General features: G+C 44.6%; 1 protein-coding gene across 3 annotated transcripts in view; it reads left to right on the top strand.

Moving 5' to 3' along the window:
* Positions 1–19,799, top strand: part of TDRKH (tudor and KH domain containing) — a 726,700-nt gene that overhangs the window by 356,542 nt on the left and 350,359 nt on the right. For all 3 annotated transcript variants that reach the window (XM_078671293.1, XM_078671292.1, XM_078671294.1), the window contains exon 7: positions 4,373–4,539. In XM_078671293.1, coding sequence (XP_078527419.1) covers positions 4,373–4,539 — 167 coding nt within the window. The remainder of the gene's footprint in view (positions 1–4,372; positions 4,540–19,799) is intronic.

Here is a 19,799-nt window from a genome sequence, read left to right as displayed (position 1 = left end):
CTCCCGTTGTCTTTTGAAATATCTTTGCCTTTCTTTTATCCTTCTGGGATTCTCAATATATATACGCAGAATATACATGGTGCTCTCTGAGTCACCTTTGTGGTGCCTCTTCACTGCTTGGACGCCCTCTTTCTATTCCCTGTAGTACTCTGAAACAAATGGTTAGCTTCTTCTCCCCCTTTCTGGTAGACTGTGTACCTACATTTTCATTTGTCTGTCATATCTTCTATCTTAAAAGGCATATACCTCTCCTCCCATCTTGTTTTCGCTTTGTATTTTCATTGTATGTCTTGTTTTCCTTCTTCCTCTCATTGTGGACATTCTAGAGTTTTTCACTTTGGACTTGAACATCTTCAGCCTGGGTTCCTCTAACCTCTTCATCATTTTGTGCATTTTCTCTCCTTTCATTTGTGAAATTCCCTTTCTTGCTTCCTTTCCCTTCTGGAGTATCCTCTGTGACCCATCTATTATGTAACCAGCTGGACCTTAGGCAGTCTGAGTGTCTTAATTCATAGTTTTTTGTCTGCATCATAGGGTTTTCATTAATGGTCGTAGATGTTAAACTAATTCCCTGTTTGTAGGGACCCTGGAATACCTTAATTGAGCGTTTATCATAGAGAGGGTGAGGAGTCCAGCACTTCAGTGTGGATAAGCACCCTTCAGAACCTATCTAAGGTCAAGTTTTACATTTTTTGAGGACTGTTTAAGGAAATCCCCTCTCAAAACTACACTGCAGCACCTAAAACGTACATTAAAGCTTTAGATGTCTAAAAACAAAAGAGGGACAAAATTGCCTGATTAGATTTAATGTTAGAAGATCATAAAAAGCATCATGCAATTATAAGAGCCCAGTGCCTTCCCTATTCCATGATGCCTAACATTTACAGGTACCTTAGAGTCACTTATGTACTTTTATGGCTAGTGAGAGTGAGATGTCTGTAAATTATTAGTGTTTTTACCTATTTTCTGGCAGTTGATTTTTTTCCAGCTTCACTGGACATCTTTTGTCCTAGGAAATCTTTTAAGGGGTTTCTTAGACTAACGTCAGCTACTTGTTTCCTTTTGTCATGCTTTCACTTTTTATGAAGCCTCACTCCATCACAGGTATGTGTTGTGTGCCTTCCAGCATCTCATTCCACTGAAAGTGAGTTTACTTTAGAATTATCCAAATCGGTATTGAAAGCCAGCAAATGTTTTTCAGCTAAGAAAGCTTGGAACTCCAGGCTCAAGGACACCAAAAAGAGGCATGAAAAGTCCTCCAGGGGCTTTCAGTGAAGGATCCTTTAGAACAGTGCCATTGACCCTAAAGTACTGTGTGAGAGAGGATTCAGTCATAAGTGCTAGTGGGCACTGAAGTTACATCTGTCACAGGGACTCTTTACTGCCGGTTATCCCGAAATTCGTAGTCCCCACGGATGCTTCCATGGAAGGTTGGGGAGGTCATCTTCAAGATCTTCAGATTCAGGGAAGATGGTCTTGTCCCAGCGTCAGATCCACATAAACAGGCTGGAGTTGAAAGCCATTTTTCTCTCTGCAGGCCTTCCTCGAATAAGAGGTTAATCAGTATTGGTCCGTACGGACAACACCACAAAATGTTTTATATCCACAAGCAAGGAGGAACCAAATCTCTCACAGGACGCCCAGTACCTATGGAGCCGGCTAACATTTCACGTGATATCTTTGACAGCGCGGAACATGTGCCAGGACTTCAAAATTCCCTGGCAGACACTCTGATCAGAACAAAAGACAACTGCCACGAGTGGGAGCTCAAACGAGAACAGCTGGACAGGATCTTTTCAGTTTGGTGAAAACCAACCTTGGATATGTTTGCGACTCAAATCTATTCCAAATGCCAATTCTTTGCAGGCAGATTCCCTCTCCCAAATTCTCGAGGGATTGCCCCTTCAATGCGCTGCTCAGGGATGTATGCTTACGCTTTTCCCCCTATTCCACTGATACTCAGGGTCCTTACGAAACTGAGGATGGAACACTGCCGCCTTCTTCTAATAGCCCCTAGATGGCCCAGACAGCACAGGTACACGGACCTTCTCCCCCATTCAGAAGCCCAGCCCATCCGCTGTTACCAACACTAACTCTACTGACCAGGAACAAGGGTCAGATATGTCATACGGAGCCAGCTTCTCTTCAGTTACATGGGTGGCTCCTGAATTCTTCGAATTTAAGGATCTAACCATTGCGCAAGAGTGCAAAGATATTATCGATAGGTCTCGTGCTGATTGCACCAGCAAGACGTACAGACTGAAATGGAAACAATTTGGTCTATGGTGTTGGCGTAATAAGGTGCATCCTTACCTCTCTGCTCCAGAACAAATCTTACCATGCTTACTATCCTTGGCAAAATCAGGACTGGCATATTCCTCCGTTAAGGTTCACCTCGCAGCTATCTCCAGATATAGACGCTCACCGAAACACCCATTTCTATTCTCTACAAGAATTGTACAGCAATTCATGAAAGGATTGTTTAGTACTTAACCGCCTGTCAGAGCTCCTACCCCAGAGTGGCACATGATTGTAGTCGTATCACAATTGATGAAACAATCCTTTGAGCCCATCCATAGGGCCGACATCAAATACCAAACGTGGAAAGTGGCTCTTGTTAGCTCTCCCATCAACTAGAAGGGTTAGCGAGATACAAGCCTTCACCATAAAACATCTGTTCCTTTGCTTTACAGACGAAATGGTTATTCTCAGGATGAATTAAAGATGTATTCCTAAGGTTCCCTCTCAGTTCCACCTGAACGAGCCTGTCATTCTAAGGACTTTCTTCCCGGATCTTTAGACATCAAAATATGTCTTACATTTTACCTGCAAAGGACCAAGCCTATACGCAAAACTGATCAACTATTCGTGGCCTATGGGCAAGGCCGCCAAGGCGCTGCAGTTTCTAAAACTTCTATTGCAAGATGGATAGCAACCACAATTCAATTTTGCCATGATAATGCTGGCAAACCATTGTCAAGAACAGTGAAAGCACACTCCACCCGGGCAGTCTCCACTTCAGCTGCCATGTTCACTGGTGTGCCACTGGAAAAGATCTGCAAAGCTGCAACGTGGAAAACGCATACGTTCACGCAGCATTACTGCCTGGAGTCGACACAGCTGGCAGACGCAGCCGTGGGACAGGCAGTTCTACGAAACTTATTTCATTATGGTGAGCCTCTTTAGGTAGAGGACTTCTTTTCTATTTTCAATATCAATAGAAACATTTAAAGATGTGTATTCTATAAATGTGAAAATTATATAATCATGTTTAAAAGACAATAGATATATTAATTGCACGTCAATGCCTTTTATATGGTTTTACTCTGCACCAGCACTTTCAAAAAGTATACCTTTTATGAATACATGGGTTAGTATTATTGGCACTAGCCGCCATCCACTACGGTGCTTACTAAATGTATGCAACTGCTTACTATTCTGATTCAAGCATGTGAATCTATGAAAGATACCCCAATACTAGATAAGAAATGAGTTACTTACCTGTAACTGCAGTTATCCAGTATTGGTATCTTTCATAGATTCACGTGCAACTCGCCCTCCTCCCCGGAGAGGCTGCTTTGACACTACAGTATTACTCTTCTCACTTGTGCTGGAAAATCAGTCACAGCCTCTCTTGGGAAGGTTCTAGAGGGTGCTGGTTGCTGATTGGTTATATTTAAGTTTGGTCCTTTTTTTAGAAAAGGAGGTAGATAGGCTATTAAAGGCATGGTTCTCTCCATGATTGTCTATGAGACTTAGTAATTACTGCTTTATTTATGTTACCGTGGGACTCCCACTTCAACGTAGAATGATTCAAGCATGTGACTCTATGACGGATACCATTACTCGATAACTGCAGTACAGGCAAGTACTTCATTTCTACTCTTCTCTAATGTTTTAGTATCATTAAAGATCCCACGATGCAGAAGAAATTACTTGCCTGTAGCCCTGGTTCTGCATCATACAAATCCTCATTAAATTAAAGAACAACCTATATCTCTATCCTTTTTATCACTTATGTAGGAGACTGATTAAACAAACGTCCTTCAAATGAACTAATCCTTTAGAAAGAGCCATCTTTGGTAACTGCCAGTGCGAAGTATCCCTGGCTGCCCCTGACGGTGATCTTTTTCTATTTTCAAATCTTTCCTAGGTAAAATCAATTGTGATGCTTTTTTTTGTCCTTGTTTTTCTTAGACATTTAAGTTGTAGGTGCAGCAGTGTTTTGTCTGTAGATTTGTTTTTAAACAGTCCTCAAAAATTGAAATGTTCTTGGGTACCTGAACGCAGTAGATGATCTAATGTGTATGACTTCAATGAAGATTTCTACTTTGCTGAACCAGGGCTACTAGTAACAATTGTTTCTCTTCAGTCCCCAGCCCAGACTTTAGCTTCAAAGCAGATGAGCACCTCGAGGTTTATGTCTCAGCTTCTGAGAATCCCAATCACTTCTGGATCCAGCTCCTGGGCTCACGCTCCTTGCACCTTGACAAATTGACAAGCGACATGACATATCTATATGAAAGTGAAGGCGATGCGGTGAGTATGACACTGCGAAGGTGAAATTTGAAGAGGCGAAGGTGTTTTGATGTAGAGGCCGTTCATCTTTATGAGCAAGTTAATTTAAAATGTTTCTTCCTAGTTTGAAGAGTTACAAACTGCTTTGTAATGTTCTAGTCCAAGTCCAAATTCCTTTAATGTACATATCTGCAGCACGTGATTCTCTCAGATCTTCATAGACCGTTGAATATTTTCTCACATGTGCAGATTGCAGAGCAGATTTGTAATTGTAGTGTTTGTGAATGCTGGTGTGCGATGTCTGCCATTGAGAACGTACAACAAACGTTCTGAAGCGTTTGTTTACAAGGCCATGACTTTGTTCCCTCTCGCACCACATAGAGGTTAGTGAATTTCATGAAAAGGCGCACTGGGAGAGCGCTTCTTTCGTGTTGTGGATTGATGTTGTTGGAGTCCTCTGAGCTCTCTCAGTAGCCATGGGGTAGATTGAGCCTAAGAGGGGTGGTAGGTATGGTAGCCAGTAAGCTCCCCCAGTAACAAAAACTGCCTACTACACAGCACTGCTCTCCTCGCCTCCTTTTTTTTTTCTTTAAAAAAACACACTTGCTTCATTGTGCCCCAGGCCTTTTCTTTCATAAAAATATTTTCTGTGAACAAATATTTGGCATGACAGGATCTACGTTGAGATTCATTAATGTAGAATATTCTTACCTGTGTGCGGGGGTCCCGAAGCACTTTAAATCTGTGTTTCTGATGGATACTTCTATATTTTAGGTAGTAGACCACGCGGACCTCCTGCTGGTTTGCCATGGATAAACCCCTCCCAATACGGCACTGTCTGTCACCTTAGAACCGGTTCCTGGGCCCATACATATTTCCAACCCAGTCCTGTGATCCACATCATATGCTGGTGCCAACTGTGCCGAGGTGATCCGGTGCCAACATTGGCTCGAGCTCAGCCAGGGTCAAGCTATGAGATTACAAAGGCACAACCAGTTTATATGCACCTTGACTCTAACCCTGTTTCTCTACTCTATCACAGTTTCAGTAGAGACTGTATTCTCTTTTTAGCTCTGAACACGACCTGTGCCAGAGCAGGATTCAACCCAGGATCTTGATTACGATTGTGAGGATTAGGGTGGCTTTCTCCCCCTCTCATTACTCTGTTGATGCCTCATACCTTGATTTAAAAAATGCCAGTGGGCTTAATACCACTCTTGGGACCGCTTGATTTGCTACATGGGCCACCTGTGAAAGAAAATGTCATGTTTGCAATGGTGGTTAGGAGGGCCTTAGGGGTACTAGATTTACAGCTATCCTCCATTGAGACTAAAATGTTTTGGCAGAAATTCTACGAACTTGGCCAGAAACATTTTAGCCTTTGCTCCCATTCAATTATGCCCCTACAGATACCCTGTAGCTATCTGATCTAAACAAATGTTCTTGCCCACCTGTGAACAGGCAGGTGGCCAGACGACATAGATTAGCATCTGGTGATAAGGGTTTTCTCATTGAGCACCCCATTCCAGAGAGACTTTGTGTTCAGACCTCGAGCATTAGGGTGAACCATAACTCGTCTCAGACCAATCCTCTGGACAGAGAATTCAAAAGGATTGCCTACTGTGGCAAGTGTATGTTTTCATTTGTCAGTTTGGGCCTACGATACGTAAACAGTTTGTCTGTGGGGATGATACACACATGCCCTTTGGGACATGGGCAGTAAGATTTTGCTGGCAGTCCATCAGGATTTAGGGGCCTCTCTGGTTCAGATGACATGTGATGGATGGGACACAACCAAGTATGTTATCCGTCCCAGTCTGGATACCATGGATTGCATTGATAGAGCAGTCTGTAACAATGCTGTCCTTCGTAGACTTTCATAGATGAGATCCACCATGTTCTTTGGCGAATTGCAGGGTTTGCAAATGGTCATGTCCTTTTATGGGCATTTCTTTTGGAGAGCAGGGGACTTTGCTTTAGAACGCTTTAGGGATAGCAGAGATATAGCACCTTCTTTGGGGCTATTAATTGCTGCCAAGCTATATCCCCACCTGTTCCTAAAATTCAGGGGCTCTACCATCGAGCTTGCACATAGGCAGAGACAGCCTTCTCTTCCAGTGATGCAGCAGACAGCCCATTGGTTTCGGGACTGTGGTCTTACATGCAATGTGCAGGGCAACCACTCGTTCAACTCCTGTCCCACTGCTACGGCATCCAAAAAACTGTTTTTGTTTCACATCAGGCGTACACGCCCAAGCAGTGGGATGCACAATTCGACGCTTCACGCAGTTTGACGATCCATCACATCTGAAGTCCGTAAATTGTTCAGATAGGCTACGCCCTACCATTTCTCCTCTAACCAACCAATATTGCTCCCACACATGAACGAATTTCAGTAGTAACTGCTGATTCTTCTACAGGAGTTATATTTTGTTGACCAAGGTTGCCATTGAGTAGGCATCAGATTTGGAGAGAAACGGCTGTTGTAACTCTTTCTTAGTCCTGAAAAAGGACGCAGACCTCAAGCCTACCTTTGACCTCTGAACGCATTCTTGTGGAAGGACAAACACAAACCTTTCACATTGGCTCAGATCCTGTCTGCTCTGGACCTGGGAGACTGAATAATGTTGTTTGGTTAATCTGGTTTGGGATTAGGAGTTTCGTACAGATTTACCTGTGGCAGGCAGTTTGGGAGAGTAAGTGAAGAGCTAACCAGTGCTGGGAGATTCAGCCGATTTTTCAGCTTTAATTCTTAACCATAACTTTGTATGTGTGCACATGCCTGCTACTTCAAATTCCCTTTACAAACTATTTTTATTTATTTATTTATTGAGGTTTTGATATAATGCTGGCTAGACCCGGAGGTTTCAGAGCACTTTACATGAGTAGAGTTACATAGGTTCCACGTTACACATTGTTACAGAATGTACATCAATTACGAGTTACATCCGAAAGGTACATCAATTACAGGTTTCATCAGTTGGTTCATGGTGTGTAGAAGGGTAGGGGGGTAATGTCAAAGGCCGACGACGAGGGAGATTAAGCGAAGAAGAGGCACAAAGCAGAACAAAGCAGGCAGGTGGAGAGAGATTCAGGGGAGAGAGGAGAGAGGAAAGGAAAAAGGGAGGCGGGTAGGAGACACAGTGAGGAGAAGAGGAGGTAACTGTGTCCGATGTCCGGCTGGGTGGGAGACGGCTCCCTGCGGTAAAGGGGTGTTGGACCTGGGGTCACCAGTCCACATAGGGTAGCCTGGCACAGAGTGGAAAGGTCTATCCTAAAGGCAAAAAAGTGTTAAGCTTGCGTCACACCCTTACAGTAACTCAGCGTCCATCCACAAGAAAAGAAAGACATTACACCTATTTAGAAAAATACGAGCTGTTTTATAAAACTCTGATTTCTCTTTAGCAGTATTCAATTCCAGCACATTCAATAGTTTTGCATTCAGTTATTAACATTTGCAAGATCTGCTAACAATATTCGCATTTTTCCCTTCAGCAGTAGTTTCACAGTTTAGCAGAGAAAAATTTACCACCATAACGCTTTTCTTTATGAGGAAGCTAACATGTACTTTACCCTTGGAAACTCAGGGTCATCCAACGTTAAAAGTTACAGCTGGTCAGCAAGCTTCTCCCTACTGGCACACTTGTGAAATGACTCAAGCAACTGTATATTCAAAAGAGAACAGGCAGGTTACTTTTGCATTCCCCATATCCATGTAATTTACTTCACTCCTGTAGTGACCTAGTTCAGATATTAACAGTGTATTCCTATACCTTCAGCAACCTACACCACTGATGACTAAACAGTTTTCAGGGACTGTCTCTCCCACCCAGACGCTGGAATGTACAGTTCAGTTCTTAGGGATTACTGTTCGTGATGCTGTTCGAATACGTTCCACTACCTCAGGTCTATGTCTTTGCCAAGGTCCTCCCAGCTCTTCCTCAACTCAGGCCATATCACGATTGTCTCCTCGGCCACCACCTCCCAGAGTAGGACCCAGCTTACTTCGTTTCTATGTCGTACAGCCGGGCTCCAAGCAGCGCTCAATCTGGGTTCCTGCACAGGGTTCGGTTCTGCCGTTTATTTGACTAACTTGCCTTCCGTTCTTTGTGAGGCAGGGTTCAGGCTTTCCTCATTCTGTGGGCTGATTGTGGTGTCTGTCAGCACTTCCGCGATCCTTCGACGCTGGCTCCACCCGCAACATGCCCCGCCTTTACCCAGCCTCTTCCAGCGCCGGACGGCTTCCTTCTAGGACGCGGCTGGCTTCTAGCGTAACAGGCTCTGCCTTCACCCGGCCTCCTCCTGCGTCGTCACGCCTACCGCGGCGTCACCTCAGTTCCGCCACAAGCGGTCAGATGTTACCGCTGTCCTCCGCCTGTGCCCGTCAACCCCCGCCTCCACACCACAGCAGTCGGACTTGGTGACGGGGGGGAAATGGCACCTCCACGCAGAAGGGGCAGTCCTTCACCCGGTGAGTCCCGATTTCCTCACACAGCTTGTCCGCTTTCAATTGGGCTCATAGCTCTGCCGATTGGTTCCTTCCAGGCAGAACTTGGGGATAATCCAGTTACACGGTCACGTGGGTTATTCTTCCTGCGCTAGCTTCGCTCCGCATTTCTGAAGCGACACTAGTTTATTTCACATGGGGCAATAGAAGTCGGGTAGAGAGGGAAACTTGGTACCAATGGTGATACCCCGATGGCAGGGTTTGGTCAACAGTAGAGGGGTAACGTCAGTTCGGGCCCGCAGGTTGATCTTTTCATAAAAATAACATGTAGACACGGAAACGGCCTAACATGGAGGGGTGAAACTGGATAACAATGACAGAAAGAAGAAAGTGGGCTTTTCATAAAAATAACATGTATACAATGAACGAAAGAAGAAAGAGGGCTTTTCATTCCAATAACAGATATACACGGAAACGGCCTAACATGGAGGGGTGAAACGGGATAACATATATACACTGAAACGATGGGTGGTGAATGGATGGGCAGAAGGACGACGATGATTTCATGAAAGGTGTGCAAGATTTAAGAAGAAACAGGTGCCAAGAAGCACGTGCCAATATTTCAGAAACGATGATTTCATGAAAGCAGGACGTGTGGTCTGACTGCTAGCTCTGCCGACTTTAGTGCTGTTAACCAAGGTTCGAGCCTCCTATCAAGTCGTCACACTTACAAGTTCAGCGCTATATTTATGTAGTTACAGTGATATTACAAGATATGTTATAATGGCGCAGATGTAAGTATTTATAAGAGACAGGTGAATATTAATTAATATTAATGAGAAGTGTCGACATGAGATGTGTCGACAAGAAATTGCTCAGCCTCGCAGATCTAAATATGTAAGAAGCAGGTGCCAAATCATATGTGTATGGATGGATGGGCATGATGGATGCATGGGTGTATGCATGGATGGGTGTATAGATGGATGCATGGATGGGTGGGTGGATGGATGCATGGATGGGTGGGTGTATGGATGGATGCATGGATGGGTGTATAGATGAATGCATGGCGGATGGATGCATGGATGGGTGGGTGAATGCATGGCGGATGGATGCATGGATGGGTGGGTGAATGCATGGCGGATGGATGGATGGATATGTGAGCGTTTTTTCTTTTGGGTTTGTCAACCCCTTTCCCTTTATTTTTGTTAGTTTGTTAGTCCGTTTTGTAATCGGCTTTTTTTGTCTGTTTCCCTTCTATTTTTATTAGATCGTGAGCTTTTTTGTGAGCGTTTTTTTGGGGGGGTTTGACCATGTTGTTTACTGTGGATAGCAACAGGCACTTGTGCGTTCTCGGTTGAGCTTAAAGATGGCATAGCACATAGTATGGTGCGCGTGAAGTTAAATATGATGACTCTGGACGAGATGATGGGGACTTGAAGAGGCAACTAAAGGTCAGAAATATTGGGAAGTGGTTTAAATGTCCCTTTCATTTTGAGAAGCCTAATTTTGGTGCTCTGCTTCCTTTACACTAGGCCATCACATTCATCCTGTGTGATGAGTGCCCTCTTGCAGCACTTGCAACAGAGGGCACAAGAGCACGGAAAACTAGGAAAACAAAGGGCAGAAGGGCATGCTACAACGAGGGAGAAGGCAACGAAATACAAGGGCAACAGAGGGCACAAGAGTACGAAAAACGAGGGGAACAGATGGCAGAAGGACACGAAATACGAGGGCAACAGAGGGCACAACAACACTAAAAACGATGAAAACAGAGTGCAGAAGGACACGAAATACGAGGGCAACAGAGGGCACAACAACACTAAAAACGATGAAAACAGAGTGCAGAAGGACACGAAATACGAGGGCAACAGAGGGCACAACAACACTAAAAACGATGAAAACAGAGTGCAGAAGGACACGAAATACAAGGGCAACAGAGGGCACAAGAGTACGAAAAACGAGGGGAACAGATGGCAGAAGGACACGAAATACGAGGGCAACAGAGGGCACAACAACACTAAAAACGATGAAAACAGAGTGCAGAAGGACACGAAATACGAGGGCAACAGAGGGCACAACAGCACAAAAAAAACGAGGAAAACAGAGCTGACCCCTCACATATCTTGTTTGACTCTGATGTAGGACACCTACGGGGACGTACAGGTGAGCTTCGGCATTGCTATATACCCAAGCTTCTTTGTGTGATTGGTAGGAAGTGCTACGTATTGGCTTATCAGAGGCTGTATAAATGGGGCCCTGAGCTATTTACTGCCTATTTAACCCTACTCCATGAAATGCACGGCTTCCATTCTACCGGACCGGAGTATCATCCACATACATCTGGAGTTTCCTTATAGTTTCGTGCCTGTGGCTGCAGTCTAATGCTGCGGTCTACCATGTTGTTTACTGTGGATAGCAACAGGCACTTGTGCGTTCTCGGTTGAGCTTAAAGATGGCATAGCACATAGTATGGTGCGCGTGAAGTTGTTTAAATGTCCCTTTCATTTTGAGAAGCCTAATTTTGGTGCTCTGGTTCCTTTACACTAGGCCATCACATTCGTCCTGTGTGGTGAGTTTCCTCTTGCAGCACTTGCAACAGAGGGCACAACAGCACGGAAAACTAGGAAAACAGAGGACAGAAAAGCACGCTACAACGAGGGAGAAGGCAACGAAATACAAGGGCAACAGAGGGCACAAGAGTACGAAGAATGTAGGAAACAGGTGGCAGAAGGACATGCAAAAACGAGTGGAAAAGATGGCAGAAGGACACGAAATACGAGGGCAACGGAGGGCACAACAGCACAACATCGCGTTGTCATGTCGTGCGATGTATGGACGCCGATGTGACACGCGATCCAATTACAGGCCTGCATTGGCGTCGCAATGACGTGCGGTGAAAAAACGGCCGGTGTGAATACCGTTGCGGTGAAATTGCCGCGATGTGAAGTCGCGCGATGGCAGTGTTTCCGATGGATCGTCATACAACCGGAGACATGGCGAGGAGACTAAGTCCTAGCTGGGCCCGGAGGCATTAGAGCACTTTACATGAGGATTAACACAAGTTACAGCGTTACATCAGTTAGTTACATTACAGTTAAATTTGTTGCTAGAGCATTCAGTAAACATAGAAAAACAAGATCGATGGAGGGAGGAAAAGGAACATAAAGGGTATATGAGGCAGAAATGTTTGATATCCAGCAGGGTAGGTGCCAACTAAGGGGGGTGACCCAGAGTCAAGCTACATGTGATAGCTCCACCGAGCATCAACCAAACGTTACTCTAGCTCCGCGAAAAGTCAGAACAATTCTGGATTCCGCCCAGGGGGCAACGTCATAATTCTATTGAAGCAACATTGGTCGCCTCGTCCTCCAGCTTGCCCTCAGTGAATGTGAAAAAAATAGTGAGTGATTGGGCATTTGTGCAGGCACCTAGTGGAAAAGCTTCATGTTTTCACTAAGTGTCGACCCATATCCTGAATATTGAAGGTGTTAATTGGGGATCAGTATGAATCAGAAATAATGATGGGAAAAAGTAGTTTTATGAACAGAGTCCATGTTCAGGCTAGGGCAACATTATCCTGTGTCTCAGGCGCGGCTGCCATTTTAAAGTCAGGCCGAGCGTAGGGAGGATTTACATGAGACACTATTTCAACTTGATAGAATTTTTGGGAGCCGCCCAGCGTGCGTGGTGTGACACTTGGCGAGAGCACCAATCTGCATTTTGATGCCTGCCGGTCCTCTGAGCCCACATTAGAATTCCATGTGGTTGTTTACCGCTCTGCAGGGCCCCCAGCGATTTTGAACAAAATTTGCTAGGGTACCGCAGCGAGGAGATCCGGTTTCCCAAGGCAGAGTTTTCCTAAGCTTCAAAGGGTCATTAAACCCATACCTGTGGGTTTACTTGTATCTTGCTAACTTTTTTTCTTAGCTAGAAAGGAAATACACATTTTTACATTTAACAATATAGTTAAAAATAGGAAATTGATTTGACAGTTAATCCCTTCAAACAGTAGAAAAAGTATGAATATATATATGCCATATATTCAAAGTGTCTGCCATAATATTAGTCGAACCTTATCCTAACCTAATTCACGGGGGTAAAGCATAAGTGCATTATTGTGCTGAAAGCTAAACCCCCATGCTGCAAATCAATTGCCTACTATATCATGAAAGTGGTCCCCACCACATGGCAGTTATGCATCACTGTATTACACCTAGCCATTTGTAAAATCTATTATTGATGCATAATGTTCTACATTTTCACTCTCCAATTTTCTGCACTCTGGACTTTTTATGACCTTTAGAGCTGGGTGGTACTTGATCTGATAACCAGGGATCCTTAAAAAAAGATTGTAGGCACCAAGGTACCTTTCTACAATTGGTACTGGGGCCTTGTTGGTTAAATCTACTGATTTATGCATGTGAAAGAAAAGATTCAGATTCCTATAATTTTACAATTCCTTTCCTAAATGTCAATCAAAATAACCTGTCCTATAAATGAGTGTTGTACCTGGGCTCGAGGGATTGGCCTTAAAGATACCTAATCTGCAAAATTTTCTGAAAACTGCAGCAGACTTGAACCAGTGCTGAAAAGGAAAAAAGACGGAAATTTAGGAAAGAGTTAATATCCTGCACTCAACCTCAAGCTCTGTATCATGTTTCTTACCTCCTGATGTAGACACTGGTTACATGCAAGGGTACTATGCTGTCGAAATATTTGAGTTTTGGTTTTCTGCAGATGCAGACATACCTGAGACTAACTCCTGCAGGAATATTCATTGAAATAAACTGTAGATTTGTCCCAGATCCCAAAACACTTGTTTTGCACACATTTACATCTCGATTTTGAGTAAATGATATATATTTTTTTAAAGCGAACTCTAAAATATAAACAGACTTGCAGCAACTAACCTAAAATGAAACTTGCAGGGTGAGGTATAGAGACCATATAGTGCAAAAAGATGAATAGCCGGTTTGGTAGCATGTTATACAATTAAAATATGCACGTTCAGCAGCTTAGGAGCTTCATTGATAGTTATAAATAGAACACCGATTCCCTGCTAGATGCTTTAATTCTGGGCCTCTTCAAATCAAGATATCTGCCATATTTCATCTGTTAGGGTGAGAAGTCCAACATATACATATGTTATCTAGGACTCTTTAAAAGCCAATTATAGTCCAGATTTTCTGAAATGTAGATTATTTTAACTAAATTGTTTCTCAAAGCTCTATTTTCAGCACCCAATGTTGAAACTGTTGCCTACATGTCTAATATAGAGGGGAAAAAGTAACATGATAAATGTGCGTTATTGGTTGAGAAAAATGCCTCCTGTTCCCTTGTGTCCTGGAGCTTTCACCACCCATGATACCTTTTACTGTCCGTTGCCTCGTTTGTTCTTCTTTACGGCTCGCATGAGAAGGATCCTAGAACACATTCCTATGTCACACCTCATTTTTGGTAGACATTTCTGTCTAGATTTCAAATTGTGTGCTTTCATTTGATTCTCTTATTGTCTGGTAATCTGGTAAATGTTTTTGCCTTTATTCTGTAGGTTTGTCCTGACAGAATGCATTCTCTTATTGTCAAATGCCCTTCTTTTGAGAGAAAGAAGGTTGCCTCTGATCCACAGTCTCTCTCTCTTCCCGCCTTTAGTTCAGTGAAGGAATGTGATTTCTGTACAGAAATGTATAAAACAAAACCCTTGAAGACCAAGGGAGTTGATCCGATTCAGAAGCAATCTAAAAGAGAAAAAGAATAACTTGAAAAGTCCTCCCGTGCACATGTAGCCTCCGCAGAGTAGAACTCAGCAACTCATGAGACTTTCCCAGAGGGAGATCCAGAGAAAAGGAAGTCAGAAAAAGGAGAGAAAAGACATTGTCAGGGCTGTTATTGTAGGCATGCATGATTCCTGTCGAAGACCTGACCCTACAGTTGAAGGTTATGGATCAGACGTTAGCCATCATAGGCTGGTTTAGCGGTGGCACAGCCACCGTCACCAACCTCCAAAATGTTCTGCATTGGAACATTCTGTGTACTGATCACGTCCACTATTAAGCACTCTAAGCGCATGGCGGTGTCTCCCTCATTGGTACAGAATATCCATTGGACGTCTCCACAACAGTCAGACATTGGCATTGCCATTGCACTACTTTTTGATGTTGCCTAGATTGACATCCAGATTCATAATGTTATCTATTTCACTTCAGACAGAAGAAGGGTATAAGATTGATATCTAAAGAGGAACCTGCAGCGCAACCTTTGTGCCTCCATGATTCATCATTCCGGCTGAGGATCCAATGCGGAATCTTCAATGAAGTCTTAAACTACCGACCCTCTCCGGCTTTCTGATTTCTGTGACATACCCTTACAGTGCTCAGAGTACTTGACCAGAATTGCTAGAGCCCAAAGAAAAGTTCTGGTTAGCACAAATACACAAGATGTTTTGGTCAAAGTAAATTTTTCTCAGACAAGGGGCAAATCAAGATGAGACGAGCGGCTCCAGTGTTGTGCAGTGTAATACAAATGAAGTACAAATGGCTCTCTACCAAGATCTTTCTAAGGGAATTTTCCCTAAAGTAGGGGCTAAATTCCATTAAGGTGGCAATCACATTAGCCAACTTTTGCCAAGGAAATTGTAAGCGCAACCAAATCTAACCTTAATTGCTCACGTTGGAATAAAATGTGCATGGTAAAAACAAACCAAACGGGACAAGACCTATACTTGCCAAGCCCTCTATTGGGGAAAATTCTGACCCAGATGACCAGGAGGCTTATCTGGGTTCCATCAACCACTCGTGTATGACGGAGATGGAGTGAAATTAGAAGGCTTGGTAAAAGCAGAGTAAATCCTCACTGTAAATCACAACATAACATCTGCTAAAGCGCGGGGCCTGATGAACTATCCTCCGTCTTTTAAAAGTTATTTTAACCCCAATTACCATGGTGTTCCTAGAACTCTTAAATCTGTTCAGGGATGGGATGGGGTCACCCACTCAACAGCTGAACCATGGTGTCCAAAACCCACTAAAAACACATAATTGCCAAGGACTTTACCAAGATCCTGGCAAACAGGCAAGACTAGGTTCTCCCTTCACCGATCCACCCAGAGGAATCTGGTTTTGTGCCCAGGCCAAAAACAGAAAGGCACTCCATCCCATTGTTATCACCAGGAATGTGCAGAGACTCAGTGCTTCACTCCCTGCATTCCAAAAATGCATTTGGAGGGTTGAGAGATAGGCGAACCCATGGTGTCCAAAACCCAATAAAGACTTCTATCTGACTAGCTGCAGATTCCTTACCATAGAAGGTTTTTTTGGCAGATCCCTGGTCATCGGAAGGGGGCATCGTTCTGGCCCACGTCTGCGTCGTCCGTGTGCGCTACCCCTGTAGGTGCCACCCCGGCGCTCTGATGTCAGGTCTTTCCTTTCCGGGCAAGTTGGCTCAGATCCGGTCTGAGCTACCCTCAGTCATTTTTTTACTGGCTTTTTTGCCGACATTTGTCATTTTTTAAAACTCTTTTGAGATTTTTTCCTGGTGCAAGAACGTTACCCCCCCCCCCCCCCCCCCCCCCAGGAAATTGTTTGGTTTCAAACCATGTGACACCTGTTACTGGCAGATCTGTGTGGCAGACTCCCACTTGGTATGTTTGTCGAACTTGGAGCCAAGTCTCCAAGACTTATGAGGACTGTCGTGCCATCCATCCGAAGGTGCTTAGGGAGCAGTCCTATAAGCTACTCGCCACCCGATGCAGGATGACCCCGCAACGCGGAAGGTCCCGGAATAGTTCACGGAGCTGCACCCAGTGTTTGTCGTTGGAGAAATCAGGTAAGTCCCACAAACAAAAAATCCAAGCAGTAGAAGAGGTATTTGACTTCCGTGTGCCTGTGTAAGTTTTCTGAGGTGTGGGAGCATCTGCACTCTGGGCCTTGTGCTTCAGGGGAGCCGGAGTCTGGGTCCACTCTGCGCTTACCTGATTTTCTGGGAGCCAGAGCATCCCACGCCCAGCTAAAAACATTTGAGGCCATGCCCCTCATATTTGGGCAGCCCAGCTCCTCTTGAGAGCCTTCGGGCCCCATGGGTTTGGGAGGGGCCCCCACTGGATCCACGCTGAATGGTCTTCCCTCTGCACTAGTTGGGCCCGATGGATCTCTTGCTGGATCCAGAACGGAGTAGATGAGACAAAGATCTTCCTTTGCGCCTGCTACTGTGCCGTTGACTCGTCTCCATCCTCCTTTTCAGCTCTGACAAAGAGCTGGATAGGTGTCTCTCTATGCCAATTCAGGCGCTGACCGAGACCATGCTCTCCAGAGCAGAGCCAGCACCTTTTACTCGTGATGGGCATGCTGAGGGAGAGGATTGGTAGGGGTCTGAGGACCCTTATGGTTATCGGCATCCTTTTAATGAAGAGGACAACTGGTATGAGGAACTGGCGGAGGTCAGTGGGCCAGACACTTTGCCTGACATTGGCTTGGTCTCTCCTCCTACCGTGGCTACGGAGGAGGCAGCTTTTTTTTTTGCCATGGTGGTATTTAGGACAGCTGAGGTTTTGGACTTGCAGCTGCCCGCAGTGGCACCAAGACAAATGTCATGATAGAGGTGCTTCAGCTGGGAGTCGCCCCCTCCAAACCCTTACCACAATTTAATGAAGCCTTTGCTGACCTCCTAATTATGGCCAGGTCCAAGCCTCCTGTGCATATGACACTTTCCCGCCACCCTCATCCCGCTCCTGGGGACCCCAGTTTCCTTACCAAGCAACCCACCCCAGAGAGCTTGGTGGTCCAAGGCTCCACTTACAGGATCAACCCAGGCATGCTCACTACCACTCCACCGGATAGGGGATTCAAAATGCTGGATACTTTTGGAAAGAGAATGTTCTCTTCTGCCAGCCTTGCGGTCGGTCAACACTGCATCCCTTTTATGGCTGATATTCCCATACGATCTGGGATTCAGTTGTGCAAGTGTTACCCATGGTTTCATAGGAGGCCAGAGCCACAGTCTCACCAGCTATTGCTGACCAGAGACGCAGCAAAGTTTTCCATTCGATATGGACTCAATATGACTGACTAGCTGAGTAGAGCAATTTCATCATCTGTAGCCCTTCAGTGCCACGCCTGGCTGAGACCAACTGGTTTTTCACGTGATGCCCAAGCCTCGCTTATGGACATGACCTTTGATGGCTCTCCTCTTTTTGGATAGAAGGCAGACTGTCTGAGGAACGGTTGCAGCAATTATCCTTGGTCTTGTCTATGGCCCTTGTCCCCCCAGTCCTCCCCTTTCATGGCCACGGAAAAGGTCTCCAGCAATGTCCATACTCTCCCTGCCACCACAGCCAACAGGTTTTCCAGACTTTTAATGCAGTGGACGTGGATCCCAAAAACCGCGTGTGACAGGTAGCCAGAGGTCGAGTTAGTCCACCCATCCCCCCCAGCAGTCTCATTCCCCAAACCCCTTTAGTTTGCCCTCAGACCATCATGGGCATCCAGTGGGAGGCAGGATACACCATCACCTGCACCACTGGCAGTCCGTAACATTGAACCATTGGGTTTTTCAAATAGTCCAAAGGGGTTACTCCCTCCCCTTTGTGACTACCCCTCCACCCATACCACCCACTTACAATCGACAGACTGAGGACCGCCTTTCCTTACTCCGTCAGAAAGGGAATCATTGAGAGGGTGTCTGTATCAAAAGTTGGTTGTGGTTGCTATTCCTTCAACTTTCTAGTGCCCAAGAAGGAAAGATACCTTTGTCTTATCCTGCACCTGTGCCTTCTCTATCTCTTCCTGAAAAAGAAGAAATTCAAGATGTTCACGCAAGTTCGGTCTGCCCTGGACCCAGGAGACTGGATGGTAGCATTTGACTTTCAGGATTCATTTTTCCACATTATCTTCCAGGGGTTCTTTTCCAGGGGATACTCATCAATAGTCATAAGCACTGAATTATCGCCGCCCATAAGCGGGAACCCGGAACATATAGCCTAATACATATATATGTGTAAAATATAAAAAAAAGTACATAGTACTAAAAACTTATACACATCTACATGTATAAACTAATAATATGCAGCCCTCACCATATCCAATAGGCTAATAAAGCCATAATTACATGCCTTCTGCAGAATGAAAATAATTCATAATATAAACTGCAAGAAAAGGACCTGAACCTTAGATGCATTCCACAGAAAACAACCTTTTATTTTCATCAAAGAACAGTTAATAAAAGGCAATTAGCCTAAGCAGGCTGCATAAATAAATAACACCCCTGTACAGAAAAGGAGACTGGCACCTCGCCTTTAGGGCCTCCGAGGATCTGAACACTTTGTCTTTAAGGCCTCCAGGAGATCCCTGCTCCCATCATGCCCCACAGGTGACCGTTAGGTCAGTTCTTTTTTCCGGCTCTGTCTGAGAGGAACCTGGAACGGGTTTTTTCTTACTTTTTTCAACAGTTTTGATTGTTGGTGGTATTTTTCAATTTTTTCTGACTAATTGATTGATATTTTTTAGTCCGTTATGCCACCTTCATTTTACAACTGTCCTTCCTGTGGGAAGATGTCCAAAACAGATCCTCATTCTGTTTGTGTGGTTTGTTTGCCTTCCACACATTTTTTTTTAAAAATCTTTTTATTAGTAGGATAGAAAGTACGCATGTAGGTGACACAGCACAGTTAACTGTCTAGTATTCTGATACGTGCACATATTTCCAGTAACAGTTACAGCAATTAGATATTTTCATTTTCATCTAAACAATACTCAAGTGAAATAACATCCCTCGTCCCACCCTCCCACCCCCGGCACTCATGGCAATTGCATTCAAACTTATGACACTTGACTCTACCCGG

Source organism: Lissotriton helveticus, chromosome 12 (assembly GCF_964261635.1).
Source record: "Lissotriton helveticus chromosome 12, aLisHel1.1, whole genome shotgun sequence".
Classification (NCBI taxonomy): domain Eukaryota; kingdom Metazoa; phylum Chordata; class Amphibia; order Caudata; family Salamandridae; genus Lissotriton; species Lissotriton helveticus.
This window is presented reverse-complemented; position numbering and strand designations above follow the sequence as displayed.